Source organism: Myotis brandtii, unplaced genomic scaffold (genome assembly GCF_000412655.1).
Source record: "Myotis brandtii unplaced genomic scaffold, ASM41265v1 scaffold1167, whole genome shotgun sequence".
NCBI classification, from domain to species: Eukaryota; Metazoa; Chordata; class Mammalia; order Chiroptera; family Vespertilionidae; genus Myotis; species Myotis brandtii.
In genome coordinates, this window is record NW_005354039.1 from 1464261 (window position 1) to 1476098 (window position 11838).

Sequence of the window (11838 nt, forward strand, 5' to 3'; positions counted from 1 at the left end):
AGCCCCTGCCTGCTCCTGTCGTAGTGAAAGGCTGCAGAACTAAAGGCTTGATTCCCAGCCTCCCCGTTGACCTCCCTCCCTTCTGATGGCTGGAACTGCAGCAACCATCATGGGACCATGAAGGAAAGAGCAAGACTTGTGAAGCCATCCGTCCCGACGTCACTGAGCTGCTGAACCAATGCTGCAGTGCCTTCCTCTAAGCTTTCTAATATGTGAGGAAAAAATGTGATCTCTTATTATCCAAATCTGCAAGATCAATATGGTATCCCCCACCTCGTCTCCTAACAAATATCTCTCTATGCACAACTCAAGGGCGGGAATCCAGATCAAAGGAGAGAAGCCCGCAGGAGAGGGGGGCCCAGGGTTAGGACCTACGAGCCCGAAATACTAGTTCCATCGTTTCCACCTGTTATTTCACAGGGGGACAAAGATGCCTGGGAGTGTGCAAAAGCTGGCTTTACTTCTAGCTGCCATAAACGTGGAGCAATGATCGGCCAGGAAAAGTAGCACGGAGCACACACTCATGGGGACTGATGGGTGGGAGGGTGGAGACCTCTCCCTAGAGCAGTGGTTCTCAACCTTCCTAATGCCGCGACCCTTTAACACAGTTCCTCATGTTGTGGTGACCCTCAATTTCATTGTTACAAATTGAACATAATTAAAGCATAGTGATTAATCACAAAAACAATATGTAATTATATGTGTGTTTTCCGATGGTCTTAGGTGACCCCTGTGAAAGGGTCGTTCGACCCCCAAAGGGGTCGCGACCCACAGGTTGAGAACCGCTGCCCTAGAGGTAGCCAGGTCAGGCCCGGGCCAGTCACTAGGAGGAACCCTGGGTCACCCCATCCTGAAGAAAGAATGAATCCTACGATGAGCAGGCTGGGAGGGGGCTCACCAAAGGGGCCTGCAGGCAAGTCCTTGGCCCAAACCAACACCCCGTGTCCAGAGGAGGGACATGCAGGGAGTCAGCCACCTGCCCCGTGGGTGCTAGAGTGCGACGGGCTCTCTTTGCGGTAACACAGAGGAAGCAACCGCGGCTCATCTTTCTCTAATACATTCATGGTGTTATTTTTAACATTTAGAAATTGAATCTATCTGCAATGTGTTTCTGGATGCACATGGAAAGGGATGGGAATCTAATTATGCCAGCTCCAGTTGTTAAATAAAACCTGTTCTTTCCCCCATTGAGTTGAAAAGCTACCGATACTCAGCGTCCATTCTTAGGTCTGTGACTCCTCTGTCAGGTTCCACTTATCTATTTACTTATTCTGTGTGTTCTGGTGTCAATACCCTACTGTTTCTATTGATTAAAGTAACCTTATAGTAAGCTTTACCATCTGGTCGGGCAACGCCTCCCACTACCCTTGCTATTCTCTTTAAAAAAAACATTTTGTTAAACTATTCTTTAACTTCTTTATGAAGTTTTTTATTGAAATGTGTATCTGTACCATAAAATTCAACCTTTGAAAGTACACAATTCAGTGGCTTTTAGTATATTCATAAAGTTGTGCAGCCACCCCCACCATCTAATTCCAGAACACTTTCATCTCTTTTAAAAGAAACCCTGGCTTCTTCGTGGCTCCTCCCCATTTCCTCGCATCCTCCCCAGCCCATGGCAATCGCTAATCTACTTTCTGTCTCTGTGTGTTTGCCTGTTCGGGACGTTTCATATAATCATACACTGTGCGGCCTCTTGTCTCTGGCTTCTTTCACTCAGCACAATGTCTGCACGGTTCATCCATGCTGTAGCATGTGTCAGTGCTTCTTTCTTTTTAAGGCTGAATATATTCCATTTTATGCTACTTTTTGTTTATCCAAGGATAATGATAACATACGCATTCACTTCTTCCCAAAAACTCCATTGGGAATCAGATAGTTGTTATACTTACTAATTTGGAGGGATCACGATTCTTATCTGACTCTCTGTTCTTATCTTACTTCTTGTCCTGTGATAAGACTGTATAATTTTCTTCATGATGGACCTATAATTAATTCTCTCATAAAATTTGTTTCTAGGCATTTTGTAATTTTTGTTGCAATTCTGAATGGATTTCCCCCACTTCTACTTCTAATTAGTCAGTGTAGAATAAAAACTATTGATTTTTTTTGTGTGTAAACTATTGATTTACTTTGTGTCCTATCACTTCCCCAATTTTCTTATTAATCCTAGTGGGTTGTTTTAGTAGACTCTCTTGGACTTTCTTGCTATACCATCACACCATCTGCAAGTAAGAGAATTTCTTCTCTTTTCCAATAGTAAGAGTTTGTTTTGTTTTTGTGCCTTATTACATTAGTTAAATACTATACAAGATTATGAATGATGGTGATGATGGGTATTCCTGGTTTGCATCTGGATAGAACATAGCTTCAGTGCTTTATCAGTTAATATAATATTTGATTTCGACTTTTTCCTCTTTTTGGTAATTTTATAATTTTAAAGTAATTTCCTTTTATTCTTATAATACTTAAACTTTTTATTTAGCAGGTATTTTTAACCTTGGAGAGGAAGACATTTTAAAGCAACGTAGGCAAAAGACATGCTTAAGTTCACAAGAATTACGAAAAAAAATGGTTTTTGAATGGCAAAATATTATATAAAATGAAAAGTCAAGGAGGAAAATATTTTCAACCTATTTAATATCCCTAACACATCAATAAGAGAAAATCATTTAAGAAAAAATGAGCAATGGATTTAAACAGGTAATTTTTAAAAGAGGAAACCTAAATAATCAATGAATAATCAAGATAGGAAGAGATACTCAAATGTACAAATTAAAATAATAAAATGTCATTCTCCATCTAGTATACTTGCCAAAGTAATAACTACCAGTACTATTCATGGCAAGCAAGGATGCAGGAATAAATGAGTATAAAAGACTGTAACACTTTTGGAATATAGTTTGGCAATGTCTATTGAAATTTAAAACACACGAACCTACTTTGGGAAACCTACCCCCTGGTAATAAAAGCATCATATACATAGAGGGGTGTTTCAGTATTGCCTGCAGTATGAAAAGCCAGAAACATGTGGAATGTCTATCAATAGGTGAATAATTAAGTAACAATACAGGATATAATGGGATTTTATTAAGCCATGAAAAATAATAAGTAAAATCTATATCTACTGATCTGGAGAGATGCCCCATGATATTCTTTTAAGTGAAAAAAGCAACGTGCAGAGTTATGGGTAAGAGCCTATTTTTGTTACTAAAAACAAAACAAAACATAACCCAATGTCAAGTATATGTTTATAGGAGCAGGGAGAAAGGGGTTTGTTTGAGATGATGGCAAGAGGAGAGATTTTAATTTTTCATACACTTTTGAATTAATTTGTTAACATATATTATGTGTGCTTATGTAATTAAAAATTAACCAAGAGAATTTAAAGGAGGAGGAAATGGAACCTGCCTCGGAAACATCAATGCATTTCATTTGATGTTTTGTGGACTGAAAAGTTCATGGCTTATATCTATTGATTACTTTTCCTCCTTCAAAAGGGCAGGAGCAAGAAAGTAGGGTGGGCTGGAATGGGGGGAGAAGCTGGGAGCCACAGGTATACCAGCCCAAGGGCTGGGAGAGGGAGAGGGAGAGAGCTGGAGGAACAGGGGGTGTGTGGAGGGGAGTAGGTCAGAGAGAATGCGCTGGTGTCAGAATCAGCTCTGGTGCCAGGGAGCAGAGACTTTGGGGCCGAAGGGGGCTGCCCCTGGGGTCCCTGAGGCAGTGGCCTGGGATGAGAGACTCTACCGGAGAGTATCCGGTAGCCGCCTGAGAGCCTCTGTGAGTGCACACTGGGTCTGGGGTGGCCAGGGGACCCACGCTCAGTAAAAAAGCACAGATCCTGGCTTCTGCACAGGCTCATCAGGGAGGACCAGCACAGCCACCCAGGATCGGCTCAGAAGCAGCAGGGGCAGTCGGCCTGCGGGGGGCTCTCTGGCGCCCTTCCTTGCAAACCGGGGACACTCTGGCGTCTACGCACTGAATGGCTCTGCTTGTCCTGCCTCCTCCACCAGCACCTGTTCCTGCCTGCCCCCCTGACTGTGGTTGCCCCAAGTTCAGTCCTGCCCACCACAGGCAGCCCACCCATCCCTGGTGCACCCTGCTCTTGGTGGGTGCAGACACCGCCTGAGCCTCCACAACCTGCCAGAGCCATCAGCCTTCGCGGTCCTGCTGCCCCTGGAGGAGACACGGGGGCCACCTGTCGAGCAGAAGGGCGGCCTCCTCTGCCGGGCACTGGAAGGATGATCACAGCCTGTGACGGGCCTGGCACAGGCCGGGCCTTGTGCTCCGGGAAGCAGAGGGAGAGCGAGTCCACAGAGGGGCCTCCACATGGCCTGGCCTCACTCGGAGCGTACGGGCTGCTGCTTCCTCACCCACGTAACCGAAAGGCCATCTGTGTCTGTGTGGCTGAGGAGGAGAGGGCATGTGCATGTGTGCGCGTGTGTGCACGTGTGCACCATCAAGATGCCAGAGCAGAAAGCGCACCGAGGGCCCCTCTGGGTGGGGGCCTCGGGCCTCCCCTCCTCAACCCACTCAGCCACATTCTAGACCTGACAGTGTCCACAGCTTCTGTTTCCACGGCTGCGTCTCTCCCCTCGGCCTGAGGGACCCTGACTCACCCTGACTGGGCTGGAACCCGAGAGAGCCCAGCTCTGAGGGTGGGAACGGGAAAGAAGGGAGGAGGGAGCCGCTTCTCCAACAAATTCCCCCAGGCTCCCTCCAAGGCTGGCCAGCCACAGCGCCCCCGCGCGCCAGTCCCAGCCTGCTCCCCTCACTCTGCCTGCCAGTCTCTGCCTGCAGGTGGTCCCTACAGGGCTTGTCTGTGGCAGTGAAGGCAGGGACGGTGAACTCATGGCCAAGGAAGGCCTGCTGCTGCAGAAGGAGCCGAGTGATGCCGAGGAAAAGGTGCCCGGAGAACAGATGCCAAGGTGCTAATTGCCGGTGATGTTCGGGAGGGCAGACCTATAGGGAATTTTTTCCTGCTAAATTTTATCTTTTGACAACCTTCACAATTTTATAATAAACATGCCGTACTTCTGTAACAAGAAAGAAAGAAAAAAACCCCCCCAAATGGTACAAAGACAGGCAGCTGCCAGGTCATAATCCAAAGACAGACGCCGAGGGCCCCGCGGAAGCAGCTGCGTGTCTATTTTCTTGGGTCTAAAAGCCCTGCGTCAGGATGAACCCCTCACCCCTCTGGCCTTATCTCACTTCGGACCCTCAGTCCCTGAGTCTTGGGCTGAAACTCAGGCACTTTGGGGCAGAAGGAGCCAGAGCCCAGAGGGCAGGACGCTGCCTTTTGGTCCCAGCTCTGCCACACAGGAAGCCCTTCCTTCTCTCTGGGCCTCAGGCTACTCATCTATAGAATGGGGCTACTAACCACCTGCCCTGTCCACTTTTGGAGCCTGTTGTGAGACCAGGAACTTTGAAAGCAAAACCATGAACATTAAAGCATCTTGCAAGAGACATCTGCCACGCCAGGTACTATGCTAATTACCAGTGGGCGGAGCTCCCCTTCTGATGGTGGGCACCTGGAAGGCACCCACGTCCGGGCAGCCACCACAGGGCTCAAGGCCACTTTCCACACTAGGACCAGGGAAGCCAAGAGCCCCCTTTATTGAGACACAAGACGAGGGTTGAAAAGAGATGATATAGGCCTACCTCGAAAAGACACATTTTCATACTTTGCCCAAAATCTCAACTGACATCACATTTCTGCAAAGATCCAGTGCTGTTCACGGCACCCCCACCCCCAGGTTAGCGCTTGTTTGTGAAACAGCCCCTCAGGCTGCATACAACCACTGTGCTGAGGTCCAGCCACCCACGTGGGTGCAGGCGGGGAGTCGGGGCACAGAGAGGGATGAAACACCAGTGTGAGCCCCGAGGAGAATGTGGCGGCCTTGGCCTGGTGCCCGCCCGTGGCACCGGCTGGCTGATGGCCTGAAGGTCAGGAGCCTTGGCCTGGTGCCCGTGGCACCGGCTGGCTGATGGCCTGAAGGTCAGGTGCTATCCCAGGAGAGGGGACAGGGGGTCTTACCTCTCCCACGGGCCCACGTGTAGACTCGACTGGTCTCCGTGCTTCTGGGCTCTTGCTCAGCCGGTTCCACAGGCAAAGGTCGTAAGTGGGGGTAATCAGCCCGGCCGGGGGTCTTCAGGGGCAGGATGTACTTGGGGAGCCCTTTGTAGAACCAGGCCCCCGACCTCTTCCAGACCTAAGGGGGGAGACACTGCTTAGAGCCCAGATGCAGAGCAGCTCCCTGCTCCAGGCTCTCACGCAGACCCCCCTCCCCTCCTGGTGCTAAGTTGGAATGTGGAATGTCTCAGTAGGTGCCCCCGGCTTCCTCCTGCCTGCCCCTTCCCCGGGGGCTCAGGTGGCTGGAGGAAGAGGCGGGCTGGGCCAGCAGGGACTGGAGCTGTCTGGACAGGGACTCCGGATGAGACAATCCGCAGAAGGCACAGAGAGGGCCCGCATCTCCGGGACAGACACAGAGCAGAATTCAGAGCAGCAACGGAGAGAGGCCCCTGCACCCAACGCCTACTTCCAACCACAGCCAGTGCTCCCCAATCTCCGTCCAGAGGAAGGAAACACACTGTGGCCTGCAGCAGGAGTGGGAGTGTGAAGGGAGGCGTGACCCTTTCAGGCAAGAGGAGGCCTTGGCGGCTTGAATCCTGGCTCTGTCACCCAGAAGCTGTGAGCTCTGGACACACCCTGACCCTGTTTCATCACCTCAGTGTCATCACCGGGATGTAGGAACAGTGCCCGTCTCCCAGGGCGGCATGAGGATCAGACGCGAAAATGAACGCAGGCCCAGGGCCCAGTGCCGGGCACAGAGCAGCCACTCAACAGAGGATGCTCACGACTGTCACTGTCCCCCTCCTCCTCTCATCCGACAAACGTGGCCAGCTTTTCGGCCTGTGGACCAAGTCTCCTACTCAAAAGGGAGAATTTAAAATGAGGCCAGAGTCTCCCGACTTCCTCCGCACCGCGTTCGTTCCGTGGGCTGTTAACAGGGACTCCTCAAACAACAGAAACAAAGGGTCCTAACGACGCACACGGGCAAGCACTGGGTTGAACCAAGCGGTGACGGCAGGAATTCTCAGAGCCTTGACTGCGCCAAGCCCACCGGGTTCTCCAACAGGACGAACCACACCCGCTTCCCACTTGAAACCAACCCGCCAAGTTTTCATAGAGAAACTCAACCCTGGTCCAGGGTCTGCATAAACTAAGCCCTTCGCGGTACAGCACCGGCTGCTCACTCAGTGCGTGACGGGCATCTGTTTCTCCCAGCGGCCAGCAGTCACCTCTTTATGCCCCAGAGTGCGGGGCACGGGACCAGAGTCCAAGCCCTGTCCCCGGCACGAGTCGCTCACCCTCCCTCCCAGCTACCTTGTGCAGAAGGGCCTGCTTTTGTGGGGCCCTTGAGTAACAGAACCCGTCTGGTGGATGACTGCTTCGCGGGGCCCCCTTTGAACCTCGCTGGTCCTCTCGCAGCCCTCCTACAATACGTAACTATTATTTGAATGGGCAACACACGCACATGATTTAAAATTCACAAAGCACACAATCGAAAAGTCTCCTCCCCATTCCCAGAGGCACCTGGTGTGTTAACAGTCTCTGAGGAAGTTCTATTATTATTCCCACTTTCCGGATGGAAAAACTGAGGCCCTGACAACTTAAGCAACTTGCCCGAGGCCAACCCATCACTCTATTGGCCTCTCCTCCGCACTGGAGGCCGCAGAGTCTCACCCCGAAAGTTTACAGATGCTCACTAAGCGGTGGCTGAGCGGTGATGAATCTTCAGTGGGTTCTCAGCGTGGACACTAAGCGTCCTGCAGGATGGACGCCCGGAGGGGAGGGAAGTGCCGTACGGGGAGAGAAAACTCACATGAGTAGCAGCGGCCAAGGCTGCCCTGTCCCTGCAGAGCTGTTGCCTGGCGCCCGCGTGCAGGTGCCCCAGCGGGAGGCAACGGGGAGGGTGAGTGACTCACTCCCTCCCTCTGCTAAGCGAAGGCCTGCTCATCCATCAGCCCTGGCTTTGCCTGCCCCCCGCCGAGCACGCCAGCCTCCTGTCCCCCAACAGGGGCTGGGCCTTGGGGGCCGCGGGGGACCAAGCAAGAAGCTCTCGAGAGCCATGTGTCAACGGCGGGGCTGGGTTGGCTTAGGACCCCACACACTGCCTCCCCACCCCTGCCATGGAAACTGCACCCCCCCCCCTTTAGAAGAGAAATGCATACACAGACTACAAAATGAGGACAATAACAGAAAAGTCAAATAAAGCAACTTTAGGTCACTCGTAACATTGCCACACAGAGGGAGCCCCGTTGAGCGCTGTGCTGTGAATTCTCTTCTACACCCTTTTCTGGGCATATGCACTTTTTTTTTTTTTTAAAGAACTTCATGTAGTTTGTTTTTGCCCCCACTTAACTTTATATCGTAGCTGCTGTTCTGTGTTAACAGTAATGGTCTTCACCATCAGGTTTTCATGGCTCCACAGTTTGGATTTGTGAAATTTACACTAGCCCCCCACGGATGGACATGTAAATTGTTTCCAGTTTTCCCCTTGGGAGCGGAGCTGCAACCATCACTTGCACACACGTCATCACAGGTGTCAGTCACTGCCTGGCAACATCCAGGGAGTGGAACTGACTGCCAGGTCAAGGGGTATGTGTTCATGAGATATGGTGTACGTTTTTTCCTCCAGGAAGAAAAGCTGAGTCCCCAGCCTAGCCAGTTGGCTCAGTGGATAGAGCGTAGGCCTGCGGACTGAAGGGTCCCAGGTTCGATTCTGGCCAAGGGCATGTACCTTGGTTGCAGGCACATCCCCAGTAGGGGGTGTGCAAGAGGCAGCTGATCGATGTTTCTTTCTCATTGATGTTTCTAACTCTCTATTCCTCTCCCTTCCACTCTGTAAAAAAATTCAATAAAATATATTTTAAAAAAACCCCTGAGTCCCCAGTGGGGTGCTAAGTGTCAACCGCACTACCTTTGCTGGTGGGATCCAGGGTCTGGTCTGGGGGCCCGGCTCAGGAGCAGTGCCCCTGGGGTGATGGGCTGGGGGAGGCCTTGTCAGGTCCTGAGGTCACCAGAGTTAGGTGCTGCAGGGGGACGGGTAATGGGGACCTGCTGCCACCTAGGGGGCACCCCGTCTCAGGTGGAGGGCACACTCCCCTCTTGCCTGGCCAGCCTAGATCCTGTTTGAAGGGAAGTGGCTGGGACCACCCTGAGGGTGACTCAGAGATGTGGCTCACTCTTCATTCTCGTGTGGTTTTCAGCTTTCAAGTGGGATCATATAGTACAGTCACAGTCCTCAAGGTTCATCCATGTTGCAACATGTGTCAGAATTTCCTTCCTTTTTCAGGCTGAATAATATTCCATTGTATGGATATACCACAGTCTGTTTATCCGTTCATCTGTTGCTTCCACCTTTTGTCTGGCACTTTCATCTTTATCTGTCTCTCCCACTAGGATCTACCACCCAGAGGGAGGGGCAGGGTGCTTTTGCTCACTCCACTGTATCTTCAGGCTCCCGGCACACTCCTGACATAGTAGGTGCTCAATAAACATTGTTGAGTGGCTGAACTGGCAGCATGGGTTGTTGGTTGGAATGTGTTCCTTTCCATAGCCTGCTGCCTTCCTGGCGAAGTGGCCTGAGGGTTTCATCCAAGTTCTTGCAATTAATCAAGTGGATTGACTGTTTCAGATTAAAAGAGGAATAAAGAGGAAGGGCCTGCCAGTGCAGAGCAAACTGCCGTGAGCCTCCCTGACCATGAACTCCAGAGCACAAGGCAGCTGCATGCTCCCAGTCCCTCCTCCAGCACCAGGGAGACCCACAGCCCCAGCTGCCTGCCCAACCTGGTTATTTTATCACAGTCAGGCGCCACGCCATCAGCCTCACCTCCTGTTGCAACAGTTCATCTCCACCCCTCTCCCCCGCTTAAAAAACACTGATCAGCCAAATGCTTTTGGAAAACAGTATAACGAGCACAGGATTTAAACTATTAGGTTGAATTGCATGGAACAGCTGATACACCATTCTACCTTTCTAATGGTATTCAACCACTTTTGACCTATAACCCCCCTGTCAACTTCATACAATTCACCCCGATATTCATGCTCAGCGGAGGCAGGGATCCCACGGGTCTGCCAGCCTGCAGTGCCTCCCAGGGCCCAGTGGGCAGGCCAGTTACTCCCCGAGCCCCCATAACGGGGCCTGAGGGCTGTCTGCTCCCCTCCGGCTAGCACTGAAGTCCGGTGGAGGCCTCATGCCATCACGGTGGGCAGAGACCTGACCAGCCCAGACTGGCTGGTGACCCTGGACCAGCTGGAGGAGCAGCACTTTTTGAGTCTTTCCGGCAGGGGACACGGGTGCATCGCCCCGCGTGGAGGGCACACCGGGGTGGAGGTGCATGAACACACGGTCAGTATTTGGGGAATGGCTTCCACATGGGAGAGCAGGACTGGTGAGGCGAGGCGTGAGGGATCCCAGCTCGGCTGAGTTCGGAGCAGCCACCCCTCCCCCCATGCCAATCCATGTGCATCCTCGGGCCTCCTCTCGCCTCCATGCCCACCCTCACCCTGCAAAATGCACAACGGTAACTTTTCACGTGGTTTCTGCTCCCTGCACCCAGGCCCACCCCCCACAGCCTGGCATCAGTGCCTGGACCCCTCCCCCAGCACAGTGGCAGGAAAAGCCTTTCGTGGTGTTAACCCCCCCTCCCCCTCCCCCGGTTAGGGCCACAGAGCAGGAGAGGGTCACTATCTGGAGAAGCTGTGCGAGGCTGCAGAGCCCCGCTCTGCTCCCCACGTGTGGTTTGCTGTGATAAGGCCAGCAAAGCAGCCGGCTTTGAAAATGCCATTTAATGAGGAAAGACCCCCACAGCCACCATGGCACTCGCCTGGGGTGGCCAATGGCATTAAGTCCTCCCCGCGGCACCGGCGTGTGCTCTGCTTCCAGGCTTTCATTACGATTTCAGGCACGGCCAGCCCGACTGCAGATACTGATGGATATTGGCCAAGCTGTGCCCAGGGAATTTTAATTACCACGATAACCATCGCTAATCACTGGCATTTCCTAAATGGCCGTGGCTGGAGAAGGTGGTCATTGCCAGGCCCTACTGGAAAGAAGGGGAGGCCTAGGGGACCTTCCACTGGGGAGGGCGGGCAGGGGCAGCCAACCTGTGTCCCCGTCCAGTGCTCCGCCCTCGTGTGTGTGACCGTCTCTCCCGCCTCCCACGCAGGTGGGGCTGCACCTGCATGAGCTCAGGTGCAGACTCTCCACCCCTCGCTCCACGGGCTGGAACAGGGGGCCAGTCTGTGGCCTTTGCACATGCTGTTCCTTCCACCTGGAGTGCCCTTCATCCTCGTCTCCATCACAGCGGCATTTCCCCCAGGAAGCCTTCCGTGCCACCTGGTGCAGGCTCAGTGCCTGGCCATGCTCCTGGGGGCCAGTGGCACGGCTGTACAGCGCGCTTCACCAGCTAGGAGGCTGCGAGCTCGTCAAGGCTGCCAGCCCCGCAGTCCCAGGACCAGCAAGGAGCCTGCACGTGGCAGGAATGATACTGACTGACTGACCGGCCGAGCAAACGGAGAAGACAAAGCAAAGCAACTGTCCCCGGGGGACATGCCTTGTGACTCTGTCTTCAGGGAGACCACGTCTGCCTGCCTAACAAGCTCCAGGGTGCCCGGTCTTGAAACCCCACGGGAAATGGCATGTTCTAGAGCAGTGGTTGGCAAACTGAGGCTCGGCAAACCGCGGCTTGCGAGCCACATGCGGCTCTTTGGCCCCTTGAGTGTGGCTCTTCCACAAAATACCGGCTCTTCCACAAAATACTGACTTC

General features: G+C 52.4%; 1 protein-coding gene across 12 annotated transcripts in view; it reads right to left on the reverse strand.

The window, feature by feature from the left end:
* Positions 1–11838, reverse strand: part of RPH3AL (rabphilin 3A-like (without C2 domains)) — a 106944-nt gene that overhangs the window by 18179 nt on the left and 76927 nt on the right. For 9 of the 12 annotated variants that reach the window (XM_005858325.2, XM_014529555.1, XM_014529507.1 and 6 more), the window contains one exon: positions 6038–6212. The exons of the other annotated variants lie outside the window; for them this stretch is intronic. In XM_005858325.2, the coding sequence (XP_005858387.2) occupies positions 6038–6212 (175 nt within the window). The remainder of the gene's footprint in view (positions 1–6037; positions 6213–11838) is intronic. 12 annotated transcript variants of the gene reach the window in all.